This window comes from Mizuhopecten yessoensis, unplaced genomic scaffold (genome assembly GCF_002113885.1).
Source record: "Mizuhopecten yessoensis strain PY_sf001 unplaced genomic scaffold, ASM211388v2 scaffold11099, whole genome shotgun sequence".
Classification (NCBI taxonomy): Eukaryota; Metazoa; Mollusca; class Bivalvia; order Pectinida; family Pectinidae; genus Mizuhopecten; species Mizuhopecten yessoensis.
Window position 1 is genome coordinate 644,398 of NW_018408879.1, and position 20,317 is coordinate 664,714.

General features: G+C 36.7%; 1 protein-coding gene across 3 annotated transcripts in view; it reads right to left on the bottom strand.

Annotated features, from left to right (window-relative positions):
- Positions 1-3,171: 3,171 nt before the first annotated feature.
- Positions 3,172-20,317, bottom strand: part of LOC110465707 (heterogeneous nuclear ribonucleoprotein Q-like) — a 29,803-nt gene continuing 12,657 nt past the window's right edge. Inside the window, exons 1-12 of one of the 3 annotated variants that reach the window (XM_021521710.1) lie at positions 15,823-15,931; positions 13,493-13,671; positions 12,607-12,830; positions 12,156-12,269; positions 11,716-11,892; positions 11,420-11,555; positions 10,075-10,283; positions 9,102-9,275; positions 8,198-8,328; positions 4,637-4,728; positions 4,431-4,531; positions 3,172-4,039 (exon numbers count right to left, since the gene is read on the bottom strand). In XM_021521710.1, the coding sequence (XP_021377385.1) occupies positions 3,704-4,039; positions 4,431-4,531; positions 4,637-4,728; positions 8,198-8,328; positions 9,102-9,275; positions 10,075-10,283; positions 11,420-11,555; positions 11,716-11,892; positions 12,156-12,269; positions 12,607-12,830; positions 13,493-13,664 (1,866 nt within the window). In that variant the 5' untranslated portion in view covers positions 13,665-13,671; positions 15,823-15,931 and the 3' untranslated portion in view covers positions 3,172-3,703. Of the gene's footprint in view, positions 4,050-4,430; positions 4,532-4,636; positions 4,729-8,197; positions 8,329-9,101; positions 9,276-10,074; positions 10,284-11,419; positions 11,556-11,715; positions 11,893-12,155; positions 12,270-12,606; positions 12,831-13,492; positions 13,672-15,822; positions 15,932-20,317 lie in introns of those variants that run through there. The other 2 variants (XM_021521712.1, XM_021521711.1) reach the window with 2 other exon arrangements.

Consider the following 20,317-nt stretch of genomic DNA (forward strand, 5'->3'; position numbering starts at 1 on the left):
CCCCCCCCAAAATAGAACATTCCAAGCGAAAAAAGTCATTCACTACTCATGTTCAATAGCTTAAAGAAACCCTTTATCTAGACCAATTTTTCCAAATAACGTGGAGAGAAAACTGCTGTAGAAAATCCTTTATTTTAAAGAAAGTATAAAATATTTCAAAAATCGAATTTTCTTCTTTTTCTTTGATTATCTTGAAAATCTTCGGAGGACTTACCTTTCTTTTCTCCATCAAGTTCTTCCACGTGGGCGGTGTGGTGTATTCAGTAAGGTCTTCTTAATTTTGTTTCATATTACAAAACCAAATTATTTGGTGTGCAATTTAAGCTAAAATTTCTAAAAAAGGAATTTGAAATGGTTTTTCAAGACAAGTTCAGTTGACGAAATTTTAAAAACGCATGGCCGAATGGCTTTTTTATTGGTTATAAACCTCCAACATTCGGCCAATCTTGGACGATCTTGAGTGGACACCTGTTGAAGACAATACATGGGATTAAATACACCATCCCATTTCCGTACTTCTGTATTTATCCAGTAAAATTCCTTTGTAATTATCTAATGTCTGTCATATCTTCTTTTGGTGTAGATTTTCGCCAATTGTTGTTCAAGACGTTTTTTGAAAAATGTGTTTGGTCCCAAAAAACGGTAATGATCCGCATCTACTTTTTATTTTCCGAGCACATTGCTCACCAAATATCACTTTTTGACAATCTGGGTGTTTTTTTCAGTCAAATGCTCTTTGTTAGATTATTGGCATATCATTTTTTCTGCACGTCTCCATTTCATCACAAGTTTGTGCCTTGGGAAATTTTGTAGTCAGATTTGACGTTTTCCTTTTTTGAGAACGGATGTTGTTCAAATCACTTTGTCCTAAACAATGGTTCAGTATCGAATCTGCATCATTTGATATTTCGATTATTGGTTTGGAAGTACTTCGATTTCAAGATCAAGATGCATTCCTAAACGAGTTGCTGTTGTGGTTGGTTAAATCGAGGATACACTGCTTTTTGTACATGTAATAAGCACTATTCGCTTTTAGATTTTAATATGAAAGTAACTGTGATTTTCTGTTAATAAAAAACGTAATATGAAAATTGAAGCATGTAGATTTAGAAAGCCTATACTCTGGCTCTGGCATTCGTTTAGCAAACTAAATTATTATTAAATTAATTAATCGATCCTGTATCCATTTTATAGAATTATAAATTCTGTATATCAAACTTTAGTTCCGTGTTGGCTATTGTGTCTTTATTACATAGCATTGGTTTAAATATTACCATATCAATTGTTTATATCTAGTATGTTGGGAAATATTTTTTTGTGCAATTCAGGAAAGTTTGCATGAAATAAAAAAATTATTTGCTGCTACTGCTTACAAGTTTTGGTCAGAACACCGACCAAGACGTCATTTAGTTACAACACTTTCTAAAAACTTTTTAAAAGGTTTTGTGAGCCAGAGTATAGTCACCAACACATCATCAACATTTCCACACAGGTATTATCAACATTAACATGAATTCGACCAATCTCTCATTAATATCTTGACATTGCATGAACAAATCATTGCTCTTCTGAATAAATATTAGGGGAAAACCTAAACTGAAAGTTTCTCGTGTATTTTGGTGAAAATCTTTTGGTAAACTTTTGCCAAATAAACTTTAAGTTGGTCATTCTTTTCACACAGATTAAAACCTTTACTCAACAATTTCTATAGTTTAAGAGGTGATGACATTTGGGATGCATACGGAAGATCTATATTTTTGGAATTGGTCGGAAAAAAGCTGAAAATCATAATTTATTGAAACTTCTGAATGGTATATAATTTCCCTGGACCAAACAGAGACAACAATGACTTCTTTTGGACAATCTGGACCAGTGTGTCCAGCACATCTGAAGTATTTTTTTACTTCAATTTCCGCTTCTATCTAAATGAGTTAGTTCCCATTTCTGTAAAATTTTCAGACTAATTAAAATCATCCTTTTTCACCTTTCTGCCAAATATATATGCTGAACGGAGCTAACGGTGGTTTTAGATATGCCTATATGCCAGGTGACAGCCTTCTTCCTTGGACCACATTACCTGTCAGAGTTAGTCCACTGTGTGTATCACGTTGGTCGTGGCCCAGACTGAGTGCAGCACACTGGTCAGTGGGACAGCCTTTCGGATCCCTGGATGGGAGCGACAGGCTGACGGAACCTATATGCAGCAAAGTTTGTTGGACTTCGCCAAACATTCAGTTCCAAACCAAGTGCCAAAACTAAACTAATATATTACCAAATCTATGTAAAACCTTGTATCACTTTTGAATTATTTTGATGAAATACTTCAATCGGAAAATGTGTTCTGGAAACAAGGTGCTTTTTAAAATATTTTTTTTTCACTTTCAATAGTTGGTTTCATCACAACTATTTTTGTGTATCAATTTCATTTTTTTTTTCTCCGTTTTTGTGGCGCATTTTTTTTTTTTAAGAGGGAAAGAGAAAAAAAGAAAAAGAGAATATGTTAGTATGCAATAAAGATGGGGAAATGCATACATGTAAAATAAGTGGGGTAAAATTTACATGTGAACATAATCAAGTTCATTAACAAAATATCATCTTCAGTTATAACGTTCCCTACACTGATCACCATTTGAAAACTGTTGTTTTTTTGATCCTGCTCAATACTTCATTTTGACAACAGAATTTCAGATCATTTTTTTTTTTTGCAAACCAGATAAATCTCCAACTTGAACCAACATCAACTAAACACAACATTTCAATAACACATGCTAGACTTGAATGTTAGGAACAATGAAACCCTTGCCAATCTATAGCCCGTATTAGAAAATATTTCTATCATAGTTGACATTTAGTTTTTTGAGTGCTATTGATGGAAAAGGGTTTAAGAATCAAAATACAACCAGAATTGCAAAACACTTCTTTTGAACACAATATAATTTTAAATCTGTTGTGTTCATGCATACCAAGTCTTGCTTGCAGGTTCTGGTTAATTAGTTGGGAGAGAAAAAAAAGTGTGTAAAATTGTAGGGTCAGTTTTTACAGATCATCTAAAGAAAACAACATCCTTGTAACCATTAGGCGTTATAGCAGCCTGAAGTAATATTGATCAAACAATTTTGAAATTTTTGTCTTGCCCCCCCCTCCAATTCGAAAAAACGGCAGAGCCAATGGTAAAAGTCTTATATTTTAATCATGAATTATGATGAAGGATAACTACAATGACACAGACCAAGAACACAAATATTAAAAAACAAACACAATGATTCATCAATTTTCCATGAAAATGAAGTCTATGCTTTTGAAATGTTTTCCACAATTAAGATTTTTTGTAGAAACTATTGTCTTTTTTAAAAATATTGAATTTTAAAAATTTCATTTGATGAACTGCTGCATACTGGCATGCCAGTAAATTAGATCATATTTTGACCTTGAGTATCCTTTCAGAATGATTAGTCTGCCAGAGATTCCTTGGTTCCAAGATGTCTATTGGATTTTCAATCAATTAAATCATGTCTACATGATCATAGTCTTTTGATAGCAGATGCCAAATTAAATCCCAAAGATAATGCCATATCTTTCTCCAAAGGCAGAATTTTTGTGCATTCAAGAGATTACTTTTTGGCAAATTTGTCATTCCTACAGGGACACAGTAATTTTACACCACTTAACAAAGAACTGAAAATAATTACAAGAGGTTGATTGCTCAACCCCAATTTTGCCCATATGAGTCCTGGTACCACTGTGCATCATTGTATCCTCCTCCTCCACCATAACCACCAGATTGGTCAAGAGGCTGCTGTGCGATGGGCTGTGCTCCCCAGTTATCCTGGGTGTTGCGTCGTTTTGTTTGGGATTGTCCTATTTCATTTCCTGCTTTTCTTTTTCCTCCTCGGAATTGTTGAACTGGTTTTGGAGGGGGTCCACCACGCCCCCGCATTGCTCCCCTAGGCCCTCGCATAGCTCCTCTTGCTCCCCGTGGAATCATGCCACCTCTAGGACCACCACCCCGTGGTGGTGCGCCTCCTCGACCTCGCATTTGCTGTGGCAAACAATACACGTATTTATATCAACATTAAAGGTTTGCTTTGACAGAATGGGAAAGGCATACAATACAACCATTACATTTTAAATGTACAACCAATATTGCCAGATTGTTCAAGGACATATATACTCATCTTATTTGTACTCAATTGTACACCACAACAATGGTGGTTTCAATTTCATTTTTTCTTTCATGGAATCAGTTTAAAGCAAAAATAATTTTAGTCTTATTTAATTGACAGAAATAACCTGTGATATCAGAAAGTGAAATTAAATTATTTTTAAAAGCACTCAATCAAATCTAAATGGCTTAAAATTTCTTTTATTAAAAGGGTTTCTTGCTCATATACTTTTTCTCTCTCCATATTCGCAATGGAAAAGATACTTACTGGTGGAGGTCCCCCGCGCCCTCCACGTCCTCCTCCTCGTGGTCCAGGATGGTAGCCGTAGTCATAAAAGTCATCAAAGCCATAGTAATCATCATAGTAATCTGAAATATGGTTAACAGTTTCAGCATACGTTGATAAACAACCCTTCTCAAAAATCAAGAACTACATCAAACAAGTCATTTACATCAATAAGGAGTTCAACTCACCATAGCCCCTGGGTGGCATGGGTGGACCAGGGCGCCTCATTCCTCTTTGGTGCATGGGTGGCCTCATTGGTGGGCCCCAGTAATCATCATATCTGGATAAACAATTATATACATATTAAATTCATATTATCAAAGTTTAAAATAAGAAGTTACATCTCAAATGTTTTTGTTCTAAAATCTTCCACATATCTACAGAAAGATAAACTGTAGATTCTGGGAAGCACATTACTTTTTCATCTACACAATCTGGCAGCCAACCCTGCAACTGACAATGCTGAGAGGGACCTGTGTTGTGATAAGGATATGTTAATTGTTTTAGGTACCTACCTACAGTCTGTAAGTCTTATATCTTACAATTCTGAATAGAAATTTTCACTCACTTGTTCATTCTTGCAACTTAATATCTTGCATAGATCAGATCGAGTGTATTCATGTTTCCTATGTCCCTTATCTAATTGTTAAAATGTCTTATTCGTTTTCGAAGTCAATGCAATCTTTAAAAAAACACACCAAACACACAGGAAAACAGCCAATGTTCAAATTTTCAAGGAAATGGGAAGCACACATATATCCTGTCGTGGTCTTAGTTTAACCAAGGCACGATATATTTAATGAAATTTTTAAATGTTAACGTTAAATAGAGATATTTAGAGAGAAGAGAGAGGAGAGGGGGAGCAATAGAGCTTTGCAGAAAGAAAATGAGGGTGGGGAGACAACAAACAGTTAAAGTGGTAAAGATGTTGAGTCCATTTATTAGTGCAACTATTTATTTGATCTGAAATGTAGTAATAATTTTAATTTTAAGAGTCAAGAGGTAGGAAGTTTTATTTCTATCTTTTATTCAAGAATTTAACTAACGGGGGTATAATGTACAATACACATGTATTCTATCCTATTATCATTGATCACCAGAGCCCCTGGGTGGCATTGGTGGACCAGGGTGCCTCATTCCTCCCCTTGGATGTGACGATACTTGTTCTAAAATCTTCCACATATCTACAGACAAATAAACTGTAGATTCTGGGAAGCACATTAGTTTTATCTACACAATCTGGCAGCCAACCCTGCAACTGATAATGCTGAGAAGGACCTGTGTTGTGATAGGGATATGTGAATTGTTTTTGGTACCTACCTACAGTCTGCAAGTCTTATACCTACAAAATATCTTACAATAGTAATTTTCACTCACTTGTTCATTCTTGCAACTTAATATCTTGCATAGATCAGATAGACTGTAAACGTGTTTCCTATGTCCCTTATCTAATCATTTAATGTAAAATTTGTCTTTAAATATCTTGCAAACAAAATAAAAACAAACAGAAAAACAGCAAATGGTCAATTTTCAAGGAAAAGGGAAGCAAACAGAGAGAGGGAGCAATAGAGCTTTGCAGAAAGAAAAAGAGGGTGGGGAGACAACAAACAGTTAAAGTGGTAAAGATGTGGAGTCAATGTGTATCCATTTATTAGTGCAACTATTTATTTCGAGAGTTAAGAGGTAGGAAGTTTCATTTCTATCTTTTATTCAAGAATTTAACTAACGGGGGTATAATGTACAATACGAATGTATTCTATCCTCTTATCATTTATCACCAGAGCCGCTGGGTGGCATTGGTGGACCAGGGCGCCTCATTCCTCCCCTTAGATGTGACGATACTTGTTCTAAAATCTTCCACATATCTACAGACAAATAAACTGTAGATTCTGGGAAGCACATTAGTTTTATCTACACAATCTGGCAGCCAACCCTGCAACTGACAATGCTGAGAAGGACCTGTGTTGTGATAGGGATATGTGAATTTTTTTAAGGTACCTACAGTCTGTAAGTCCTATATCTTACAAAATATCTTACAATAGTAATTTTCACACTCACTTGTTCATTCTTGCAACTTAATATCTTGCATGGATTAGTAAATGTAAATGTGTTTCCTATGTCCCTATCTGATTTATTGTTTAAATGTCTCATTTGTTTTTTAAATTCAATGCATTGACTTATTTTTATGGATGTTGCAATGTAACATGTCTTTAAATATCTTGCAAAAAAAATAAAAACAAACAAAAAAACAGCCAATGTTCAAATTTTCAAGGAAATGGGAAGCACACATATATCCTGTCGTGGTCTTATTAAAAATCAAGGAACGATGTATTTAATGAAATTTTTAAACGTTAAGGTTAAAGAGAGATATTTAGAGAGAAGAGAGAGGAGAGGGGGAGCAATAGAGCTTTGCAGAAAGAAAGTGAGGGTGGGGAGACAACAAACAGTTAAAGTGGTAAAGATGTGGAGTCCATTTATTAGTGCAACTATTTATTTGATCTGAAATGTAGTACTAATTTTAAGAGTCAAGAGGTAGGGAGTTTCATTTCTATCTTTTATTCTAGAACTTAACTAACGGGGGTATAATGTACAATACACATGTATTCTATCCTATTATCATTTATCACCAGAGCCCCTGGGTGGCATTGGTGGACCAGGGCGCCTCATTCCTCCCCTTGGATGTGACGATACTTGTTCTAAAATCTTCCACATATCTACAGACAAATAAACTGTAGATTTTGGGAAGCACATTAGTTTTATCTACACAATCTGGCAGCCAACCCTGCAACTGACAATGCTGAGAAGGACCTGTGTTGTGATAGGGATATGTGAATTTTTTTAAGGTACCTACAGTCTGTAAGTCTTATATCTTACAAAATATCTTACAATAGTAATTTTCACACTCACTTGTTCATTCTTGCAACTTAATATCTTGCATGGATTAGATAAACTTTAAACGTGTTTCCTATGTCCCTATCTGATTTATTGTTTAAATGTCTTATTTATTGTTTAAATGTCTCATTTGTTTTTTAAATTCAATGCATTGACTTATTTCTATGGATGTTGCAATGTAACATTTGTCTTTAAATATCTTGCAAAAAAAATAAAAACAAACAAAAAAAACAGCCAATGTTCAAATTTTCAAGGAAATGGGAAGCACACATATATCCTGTCGTGGTCTTATTAAAAATCAAGGAACGATGTATTTAATGAATTTTTTAAACGACATTTAACGTTAAGGTTAAAGAGAGATATTTAAAGAGAGGGGGAGCAATAGAGCTTTGCAGAAGGAAAATGAGGGTGGGGAGACAACAAACAGTTAAAGTGGTAAAGATGTTGAGTCCATTTATTAGTGCAACTATTTATTTGATCTGAAATGTAGTATTAATTTTAATTTTAAGAGTCAAGAGGTAGGGAGTTTCATTTCTATCTTTTATTCTAGAATTTAACTAACGGGGGTATAATGTACAATACACATGTATTCTATCCTATTATCATTTATCACCATAGCCCCTGGGTGGCATTGGTGGACCAGGGTGCCTCATTCCACCCCTTGGATGTGATGATACTTGTTCTAAAATCTTCCACATATCTACAGACAAATAAACTGTAGATTCTGGGAGGCACATTGGTTTTATCTACACAATCTGGCAGCCAACTCTGCAACTGATAATGCTGAGAAGGACCTGTGTTGTGATAGGGATATATGAATTAGTTAAGGTACCTCAAGGCTTAGTCTTGTATCTTACCCGTAGGGACCACCTCTTCCAGCACCCATGAATATTTGTCTTCTTTCCTGCTCGCGTTTCCGCTGTTCCTTCTTCTTGTTTTCGGTAGGTGGCTTGGCCATGGACACTTCTATTTCCTGTTTGCCTAGTTTCTGCAAAAAAAAAAAAAAGCACATTACCAAAAACAGAGAATGATAGATAAGTGAATTATAGTGTTAAAGAAGTTGAAGCAGAAATTGACCTTGAGGAATGAACAGTGGTTATATTCTTTGCCGTCAAGTGTTAAGAACATTTCCTTGAAATATTTACAGTTCACAGGAATCTTTCATTGGCCTGCAGGAAATTTAACCTGACAACTGCAACAAGTGAGTTACCAAATCACCCATTCTTAATTTGCCTTAGTTGGGTTTTACAACTGAATGTCGCATCATATTTAACATAACTTTTTCAAAGGGCTACCAGTGGCATGAATCAATACCTGACATCAATATCTTTCACACCCGATAGAAAATTCTCCCTTCAGTCTTTCAAAACAAATTTGCTCATAACTGAATTCCCAACTTCACACAAAATCATTTCGTAAATAGTCTTCATTTAAATTGATGCAAAAGCTGTCTACACATTTTGCAGCCAACCCTGTAAATTTTTTGGGTTTATTGGAGTTTTATGTCTTATTAACAGCTAAGGTCATTTAAAGACATGCAAGGTTTTGGTGGTAGAGGAAAGCCCGAGTTCCTGGAGAAAAACCACTGACCTACGACCAGTACCTGGCTACTGCCCCATGTAGGCCTCAAAGCTGCGACCCAGTGGTCCAGGGCTAGTGGTAGCAGAATGTCAGACGCCTTAACCACTTGGCCACCGCGGCCCATACCCTGCAGAGAAGGACCTGTACTAGGATGTTCAGGGCAACTATAGCATTGCTCACCTGGCCATTCATGGCTTCCTGAGCTTTCATGGCATCGTCTCTCTCCTCATAGTGGATAAAACCATAGTCCTTGATCTTCTTGGCACGCTCAATCTTGCCAAACTCACCAAACTTTTCTTTAAGGAGTTCTTCGGTGACGTCATTGGTGAGATTCCGCACATACAACACCTTTACCTGAAACACATAAAATCTGAATATTCATTGACGTAAACAAAGATCATCTTTCAGGTAAGGTGGTGTGAACATATAGTCATATCAAGATGTTCTTGTGATTATTTTGAAAAAAACAATGAGCATGTTTGACTCCCCAAAACAAGCTTTGACCCTTGGGTTTGAACACTCCGGCCTTCCAAGCAGGCAGCCGGGGATCGATCCCCAAAGTCGCCATTCACATGGAATATTTGAGAAAGTGTTTTTCACCTGCCCACACAACTCCCAACAACTCAGGTGGAGTATAAAATGGTCTGGGGTGGGTGTTGCGGCATCTGAGCTGTAGCATTCAAGTGAGGTGGCAATATAAATGATACCATTGGAAGCACGTTCCCAATACAAACAGAACACAATACATTTCCTGCACACACACATAGGGAGATACTAGTAGTTAGCGCCCGATAAGGCAGCTCCTGCGAATTTCTAAATATTGAATTGATTGATATATATATGCTAATTGCATCGACTGTATAAAGTTGTATATCTATGTACTGTAAAGCGCTTAAGAGTGACTTATGTTAGCTAGATAGGGCGCTATATCAAATGTTGTATACTTTGTTTTATTTATTTGACAAGTGCTGTGACCCAACAAAATTTAAGGAAAATATAATTGGAATTTCTGCAAATGCTTAACCTAACTTTTTATTATTGTCAGTCTTAGTCACAAAGAAGCTTTCTTCACTGTCCTATCTACAAGTACCTATCCAGAATATTTATTTTGGGACACAAGTATTCTATAATATATTGAATTTTGCCAAAGTACCTTTGCCATTGTATTGTCATCTGGTTCATCAATAGGATCTGCCCAGTCTACAATGATATCACAGCCCCACACTTTGATCCTGCCAGAAGCCAACTTTCTTTTGGCTGTGGATGCAGATTTGTGAGAATCGTATTCCAGGAAGGCAAATCCTCGGTTCTTTTGATTTTCCTTTTCAGCAGATCTGTATATAATAACCTGAGACAAACCCTCTGAAAAAATATAATATTTTATGTTTATACATGCAGTATCTTAATTAGATCTCCAATCTATAAAATCACTTTAAAAACAAAACATGCAACATAGAACATTCAGAACAATCAGATGCAATGACTTTCATGCATATCACTGAATTAACCCTTAGGCTGCTACGCGCGACATGTCGTTTTGAAAAGTCGGGCCGTCAGTGCTACGCACGACATCTGTTGTTTCTCGGTCTGTAGGTTTTAATAAGCAGCCAGGAAGAGTGAAGTCGGGTTGTTGCTATACCAAACCCAAACGTGTATAGTAGAAGGCTTCCGATTGGTTGTTTTGTCATTACTTTCGATATTCATGGCAGTGTACACTAGTAAAGGTGTGCGAGAGAATTTCAAATCGAAAAAAAAAGTCATGAAAATGGCGGACGTGTAGATTGAAGCATGAATATGATGGTAAACATTTATTCTCCATCGTCACCTACAATGATAATAAAGGTTTTGAAGGGTTGGCATGGTTGATGTGGAAATACTTGGATGCAACATAATACGTAACTTTCCAATAAACGGATTTGTGCCCTACGCAAACAGGAAAATATCAGCGGACCGAGGCGCACATGTCGTCTGCAGGTGAGGCCGAATTGAACATTGACATTGATACCTTTTGAGCCGATTTATTTCTTCAAACTTTTTATCGGTTATTTCATCATAAACTAGAACGTAGCTAAGATATATCTACATGCGGACTGTGACAGTAAATGTATTGAATGGCGACCTGAAACCTGTAGCAAATCGCATGCAATTCTTGACGAAATACCTGACCTTTTCACCCGAGAATCTCCTATAAATATACAGCGTCTTATGTCAAAAATGAAGTTTATAATCTCTGTTATCATTTACCAATCACATTTGCGGAGGAAAATAATTTTAAAATGATCTTCCTCTTGCTTAAATCCGATTAATCAAAAGTTTCACATTTTCTTACCTTTATTACCACCTGTACAGGTAAATATTGAGGCAACTTTAGAATTGAAAATGTTCATATAAACTAGAGACAACAACAAACAACTTTCATACAACTTTTTTTCACATGGAAATCAATGTAGCAGCCTAAGGGTCAAGAAATATGAAAACCTTTAAAACACAAAAGTTACCTGTCTTTTTTTCAAATTCTTCATGTATTTCATCTCGTGTCTTGCTTTTTGGGATGTTTCCAACAAACAATCTTTGGTTGGCGACGGATATATTTACTTTAATATTCTTTCCTTCTTTAATTGGATGATTTTCAAGCTGTGAAAATAAAGCCATTAAAAAGTTAATTCTCTAAAACAATCAAAAAGATTTCAAATATTATTCAATACCAGATAAAAATAAAACATGAATTTTCAAAATTCAAATAAAACTTTTACACTGGAAAACTTTCAAGCCTGTCAAATTCCTTTTTATTTACCTTGCTTACAGCTTCCTGAGCTCCAGCTTTGTCACAGTATGTCACAAAGCAGTAACCCCTGTTGAATCCAGTCATAGGGTCCATCATGAGACGCAAGTCCCATATTCTTCCGCATTCTTCAAACAGTGGTACAAGTTCATCCTCAAAGACATCTTTAGGTATCTTGCCCACAAACACCTTAAGTAGAAAAAGCAAACAATTGCTATTTGCATCCTTCAATATCAAATCCACATCACCATCAATATTTACAAGAAGGCCCAATTGTATAAACCATTGGTCAAACCTCTTGTACGTACGTTACAATTGACAAGGAATTCGACCTTATGTAAAGACTCACTGATGGGTTAAAACTATCATACAGATACAAGACAAAAGAAACCAATTAACTTGAGAGTATAATAGAAATTTACTTTCTCACTATTTAATTACTATCAAATTACCTCATGTCCAGGTCCCGGTGGAGTTGCATCTTCTTCTGTACCAGGAGGGGGGCCACCATACTTTCTTTGCCCTGTAGTCACGTCTAAAGAGTAGCCCGTCCTGTCCAAGATTTCCTAGGTGAGCAAATGAACATTGTTATACAAATTCTCTTTTAATACATATTATTTTGATGACTAATAAAACAACTAGCCTTTGAACTTTGCCCGGTTTTCCAACCATTTCATATTAAATGACCATGTGTATAAATGACACTAAAATGTAACATTTATTTTTGGAAATAAAGAGTGTCAAAAACAACCAGATATCCTAGCATTTAACAGGAAGTACAATACATAATTATCAAAAAAAACAAGCTTCTGAAGGATGCCGCAAGTACCAATTTTGATTGGTTTTCATCTTTTTTATATATAAATCATCCAGAAACTTTGCAATGCCTTAAAGTAACCTCACTTTTAATTTTTGTTCATCTGGTCCTTTAGCTGTAGCTGCTGACGATCCCTGCTTTTTGTTCTGGCGATAAGTTTTCATCATTCCACATAAAAATGCACTTTTGTTCGTTACATGTTCTAAACAACTTTCACTGAACTGTTTCAGAACAGCAACACCATCGTCTGGGTTGAATTCTTTCAGAGCATCCAGCGCTCTTTCATCAAGTTCGTCATGGTCAAGTTTATCTATAAAAATATATTAATTTCCAGCAACATAATAATCAGGTAAGAAATTTGCTAGTCAGATGAACAGAAGATTTTATTTTAACTGGAAAGAGATTTCCATGAACTAATGACAACAGGTTTATCTGATGATAATCAAGATTCTACTTCACATCACTTGTTTTGCCAACCTTGTGCAGGGAAAATCCTTGAATTTGAGAGCAGTGGGCCATTTTCAGCCTACAGTTTTTGTCAATTTCAAAATGAAGGGAGATCATTATATGTAAAATTAAAAGAAAATTGGAACATGGAGGGGTCAATGATCCAGGATTATCCCTGTTGTGTGCATATGTTTCGGTGCATCACTTCAAAGAGATTAATACCATTGTGAATAACATGTTGTATTGCTTTGTCAATGTGAACAAACACTGCACAAATTTTTAAGCACTAGCTTCATGGAAGGTTTTGTATACTGATCTTGTGTGCTTTTATGATCTTTCAAACAAGTCAGAAACGACATTTCCAACAGCCAAAATTGTACAATTTGAACACTTTTTCAGTTCCTGGAATTGGTTTCTAATATGGACAAACTGCAACTGGATAATTGGTTAACTGTTCCCACCCTAGTATTATTAATTATGTTAGTCAAGGTGTTTTTCTTTTTTAAAGCTTTCTCATTCACATACCTTGGCTACACATTTTCTGGAGTTCATCAGCAACTTTAACATTAATACCATAGTCTAAAAGTTTCTGATGATTTTTTGGGTTTTCATTTTTTGATTCATTGGTGTCCATTGTGTCTGCCAAAAGTTGTTCCTCTGCCGCTTGATCCATTTCTTCTATTCCATTTTGAGCCATCTGATTTCTGTCAACAAATGAAATGAAAGTATTGTACTGTTTGTTTGTAGTTAGCTATTACACGAAAATGTTACAATTTGGATACAACAGCATGTATGACTGGGTATCCTGCTGCCATGCCCAAGTTTAGAATTGGGCTCTGTTGTTACCAACCATCTGTGGTCAGTCACAAGATCCATAGGCTAATTGGAGATTGTTACGAATGCAAAATTGCTCACTCTCCAAAATAATCTTTCTCATTTATAGAAAGCTAGCCTTTTGTATGCAACATCCAACACTCAAAGAAAGCAAACTTCAAATCAGGAAAATATATTGAACATTAGTATACTTTGCAAAAAAACACACACTTTCTTCATGAAAAAAACCCAGTCAAATTTATTAATTTAAATACAGGGTTTCATTCAGGATTTATGACATTTGTGTACATGGCCCCCTCCTTTCTGACAATTGGGGGGCCACCTGAGGAGCGAAGCGAAAAGTGTGTGGGGGTGGGGGGTCGGGAGGGGCCCCGGTGCTCTCTGGTGACATTTGGGCTATTATTTCATGTTGGTTCTACAAGAAATATATTTCCATAAAAAGCCATGTTTTTATCTGAATTTTATGATTTTATATTCAGACTCATTAGTCTGGTTGCCTTCTCCTCTATCCATTTTGCAACTGATTACAGTTCCAAACTGAATAGAGGAGAAGGGAACCAGACTATCAGACTCATCAGAACTCTCTGTTTTCCTTCTACGTCGGTACGCCCGAGAAGTTCCGGAATGCGACAGTCTACCATTACAATGATGTCCACATCAACGAATTTACTGATTGATCAATACAAAATACTGCATTATTAAGGTTAGTGAAATATTGTCTTGTCTATTAAATTTCTTTATTCCCGCCCCCAATTTGACATAATGCGTACACGGGCGTATTTCTGCGGGATTTTACCCGCACATGATTTCTATTTATGCGGGCATGTTTTCATATTTGCGTCATTGACACAATGCCGTGCCCTAAATGCAACCCTGTAAATAGATTGATCATTGTCGATAACAAATGAAGCTTTTCTTACAATGTTTTTCTGCGAAAAACAAATGAAAACTTACAAAATAAAATATACATTACTACTGGTGTAGCGACTTGGGAACTGGATAGAAGTTGAACAACGCAGTTAGTGTCCGTCTTAAGATCAGAGGGCTGTGTGTACCGGTTTGAACTCCAGTCTGGCCGTCCAATTTCCCACTCCCTACTTTTTCTTAACGTCGTCAGTGGTGTAGCATACATGTATGCTCCACTAAAATTTTCCATGATTTTCCTAGAATCATTTTTTTTATTTATTAATTTCATCTTTCAATGTTTAACCTGGACCGTCCGTATCAATCATAAAAAAGGAAAGAAATAAAATAAATATTCTTGAAAATGTTAGTCTGATAAAATAGTGTTATTTTGTGAAACATCTCGAAGGTTTATGTAAATCAAAAACTTGGTGAACGTCGGGTTTAACTCAATAACAATCAGTCTTAAAGAAGTTCCTAGAACACGGGAAACTGCTTCTATGGCCTAGTAGAATTATTCCCGCTATATCCCTCTCATACCAACCCCTCGGACGCTCGTAAACAAACACTCCGAAAAATGATTGCTACGACACTGATCGATCGAGTCTAACCAGCAAGTGTTGATCCGCCCCTCCCTCAGAATGACTTGCATCCCCAACAATAAACAACCAAATCAGCAAGCAACATAAAGTGGTCATTGACCTTCAACTTTTTTAAATCAATGCACATACTAGGGTAAAAAAAGTCAGCATTTAAGAATATTCCTGCAATAGACTCCGTGGGCGTGCTTTTATTACCAAAGCAAAATGGCGGAAAGCCTGGATCTGCACAAATGCTTGATATTCAGCACACATCCTTCCAAATTCGACAGATTCGAAGAGGATAATTAAGCCTTCATCATTGCGAGTAATTGAAAATTATTTTGGGAGCTATGGGAATCAGTGACGAAGCACCGTTTATTGCGAATCAAAGAGGGCAGGTGCGCGTGGTTTCGGATTGCTCGCCTTTGTCGGCACGCGCATCATATATTGCATTGCCTTTTCATGTGATTTCCGCCGCTTCAACTGAGATCGAAAAATATTTTTTTCCACAGAAAATTATTTTAAAAAAGTACATACCTTTTTAAACAGGGAGCCAAAAAATAAACGTTTTAAGGTTCGAATTCCTGAACCTCACCCGCCTTAATTGACATTTGCGGCAAGAAAGAATGGCGAAATTGGGGTTTACAACTTTGAAAACAAGGTCATAATCTCGAACCTACTTTCATAAATGATCAAGACAAATTCTCGTACCTGTATTTATCTTATTCAATAAAAAAAATTCTAACGGAACAAGATTTTTTTTTTCAATTCTCTTACAATAAATTAGCTATTTTAGGAAAGAATCTATTGAAAGAGTATATCTGTTTTGCAATGATGTAAACAAAGGGCGGGCACCAACGCGATCAATCGGGAAATGTCGGCACTTTCCGTAAACGAGCGCCGACTGTTCCAGATTGCGACTCAGTAAAAGTAAATAACGACAACTCTGTAAAGATCACACCAAATGACGTTTCGGCCGGCACCCAGAAAGGTCACCATATTCTGTTGTTATCACTTGCTGGGAATTGGTATATAGAATTTAAGTTAGGGGATAAAAATGAAAATGTTGATTTTCCGGCAAAGTTTTGTTGGCAATTGAAGAGATTAAAAACCTCCCCGTTGCCCGGGCCTTGAGTATTGTTTCAACAAACCTTTAATTATTTCCAACGGAAAATAGAACATATTAAGATCGAAGTGGTTGTATCTCAACTACTGTAAAATAACCTCATCATGGGAACGGAATGAGTGCCTAGTGGCAGGGACGTATAACTATATACTGTCCCTGTTAGTGGGTAATGGAATTCACGACGGGAGCAGGGACAGGAGCACTTTGTTTTCAATGAGAGAAAAAAAGATAATCAGATCAAAGTAAAAGAGAAATGTCCGCATGTCATTGTTACAATGGCCATGTTCTTTAATTGTTCCTGCAAATGTTTGGTATTTAGTATACATCGCAGACTCAGAGGCGTAACAACCTATGTAGCAAAAAGGCACGGGCTTACACATCATTTTTTTAAAATAGACTATTTGATAACTACTAAAAAGAAAAGATTTGTAAAATAATAGGGGAAAATTATATTTTCTTGCTTTAAAAGGGCGATTGAAACTGACGCCAGAGCACGGGAGAACGCATCTCAGACGTTCTAGAAAACAAAATTCCCTTGGGGGAGACCCCCAACGATGGGAAGGGGAAGACCCCCAACGATGGGAAGGAGAAGACCCCCTCCCATATCCTACCCCTACTCGCGCTGCTGCCTTTGGCAGCACATTTGATCATTGTTACGCCCCTGAGACTGGGTCGATCGCTGGCTCAATTTGTAGATCGTCTGTCTAGAGATCGGAGGGTCCCGACTTCGAACCCTGGTCTTGCCCCCTATCATTTTTAATAAACCCACGGAAGTTGGTATAGGGTCAGGTCAGAAGACCATGTTTAAGCTTGGAGTAGGGTAGCATAACTAGACTGAGTCGATCCAGGTAGTTCAGTTGGTAGAGCGTCTGTCTAGAGTTCGAACCCTGGGCCCGTATTCGTGAAAGCGATATCATGCTCAAGCATGGATTTTGTGCTCAAGCCTAATTTCTTGTTTTAGTTATAAATTACTAATAATAAACAAAGTCATGTTTCGCACTCTATACGTAATGGTTATTATATGAAGTTGCATATTAAAAAACATTCAACACACATGGTATTGCAATTAGGTTTGCGTGTTTTGAATGGGGGCTACATCAGCACTACCACTCACTACCTTCTGGCAAATTGTCACGATCCTAGTCTTTTTCAAGTAAGAGTGCAAATGACCGGTTTTACTCTAAACCGCTGAAAACGTCAGCTGTCCAAAATTATCGACACATTTCGTCTAAACAGCCAATTAATACTGCAGATAGTCGAAGGGACGGGTAATATGTTTACTCATTTCGCCCCTTAGTCGATGTTAAAATGTGGTCACAAGATGTATCGGCTAGTGTTGTGTGGTCGCACAGGTTTGCGCAACACTTTCAACAAGAAAATGTTCCAGGCACCCCATTTGATGTATGGTATAATGACCATACAGTTAGTCTTTTTTCTGTGTTAGTACGTTTATGTTTTTTTCTATTCCCCCAACTGACTATTCAGGTATGCACATGTTATCGGGCCCCCGTTTGATATGTCGCTTTTCATTCCCATGTCTTCCTGTTCAGGTTCGCTGTTAATAGATCTGCCCAGACTGATGTGAATTAAAACACCAGCAATTTGAATGATTCGTCAGCTCTTCTTAAAAGGGTATCTAAGAAAGGAATTTTCCGTCTGCTTCTTTTCTGATGGAAAAGGAATAGCACGGTATACATGCTGATATTGCCCGGAGCAGTTTTCTACGTTTGTAGATATAATCCACAACCTTGTTGAATGTCATAGATCTGACCATGTAAAATATACACGCCAAGAAGAAAATACATCAAAAATTTGCAACTTCAACATTATCCCTGAAGTGTGTAGGGTAGGGAGATTACTTTAAAAGAGAACGAAGAAAAAACTACATTTATCTCGCCCACATAAAGCTCCGTAAGACAGCCCTTTCTGGAAAATATTTAAAACGCGAATATTAAAATTTTGTAAATCAAATGTTCGCTTGATAGCTGAGGTACCGTCCTGTGTTGGAGATATCTGGTTCATTAGACCTCTTCTTCTGGAAGAGTCCATCATGAAAGTCGACCCGTTATTGGAAATAAAGCCCAGTTACGGCAACTAGAAAAAGCGTTTTTGAAATGTCAAGAGCTAGTCAAGGACTGTTATGAAATATGTGTGCAAAGAGCGAGTGAAGTGCTAGTTTTCCTTATAGCCGACCTCGATCATAGCTTATGCACTCAAAGGATACAGCATGAAAACAGACATTATGCGAAAAATGTTGCAAGATGTATTGAGAGCTCTTTTCCTTGAAGGTATGTACACAGTCGTTTCCTACGATGGTCAGTGGGCAAAGTTGGCATTTCAAACTGAGGAAGGGGTACAACTTACCCTTTTGGAACTGCAAAAGAAGGTATTTTCTGATGCGCAAAAGAAAAGCGCTAAAGTACTGTGCGATGAGATATTTCAAACAGGAGTAGTGCAGGTTTTAAGCTATGATGACGTCTTGCGTGAACTCTATGTAAAGAAACTATCCTCGGGTTTTCAATTGGGATTAAAGAACACTCCAAAAAATGGTAACGTTCATGAAAACAAGCAGCAAACAAAAGAAAAAAGATCTTTCATGAGAACCGTGAACTTGGATGAAGTCCTCTCTAATATTCCTTCAGAAGAAATGTCAGAAAGCGATACAAACATTTTCCAGTCACTTCCTGCATTAGAGCCCCAAAAGCAATATTCACCAGCTATTGCGTCTGTTGAAAACGGGAATGATTATGCAGTTGATCCGATGGTGACTTCGACAGTAGAAGATATGATTACATGAAATGTTCCTGAGGAGGAATTTCAACGGTGTGACTCCGGCATGGCGGAAGACCAGTTTGAACACACGAATGTACCAAACAAACAGTCAGTTTCTCAATACACTTGAAAAACGTATCCCTTTATATATTGACAGATTACTTTGAAGTAAATGATTTTACGATCGAGGCAGAACAACCCATCATATTGTGATTTGAACGTGTGTTATAGCATGGTTAATTCGACATTCTTTACTGCCCCTTCCCTTACAATATCCTTCAAAAGTGTTGTTAAAAAGCAACATCTTAGTATATCTATTCGCCGTACTGTTAACATCTATTCGCCGTACACAGACGAAAACATTTCAGTCAATTACATCGTAATTACTTCATTTAGACAATTATATGTATATACCGATCTCATCTACATATGCCATTTACGTCCGTTTCGTCATCGTATATGTCGTACTTTAATAGTTATGTTATTGTTTCTTTGTATATGATTTTGTACCGGTACTTTGTTGTCATTTGATACCAATATCTTAAGATGGCATGAAATAGTTTACAAGTATCTGCATCACACACATCATTGTTCATTGGTTTAACTGTTGTGCTCCTTTATTGGTCTCTGCACTACCAGAAAATACCAGAACAATCGGAAAACTTACCGTGACTTCACTGCGCCCAGCTTTTCCGGTGTCGGTCAATCAACCTGGTTTAGGCGAGTTGATAGCTTATTTTCTTCACCTTTCTCAGTTTTTTCCCTGCCGAATCAGCTTAATCTATGATTATGCTTATTCAGAACTCATCAAATTCATTAACAGTATTAAGGTTATGTATAGTTTACTACAGTTCTATGAGCAGATGAACTTTTTTTCTTATAAGGTTCACATTTTGAACTTGATAATGTGTATGTTCGATTTATGCTGCAAAAGGGATTTCACTAAAAATTTGCAAATGCTATCAATGCTGTCAGATCCACCATTTCGTGATTTGCTGAAAAGTGGCAGGGATTATCCACATTGTTCTGGACAAAGCATCATCTTTCAATGTTGATGTAAATTCAAATGTGCATCTGAAAACTTATTTTACTGGTCCAATGATTCGGACACTAAGCAAGACAGTTCTTCAATAT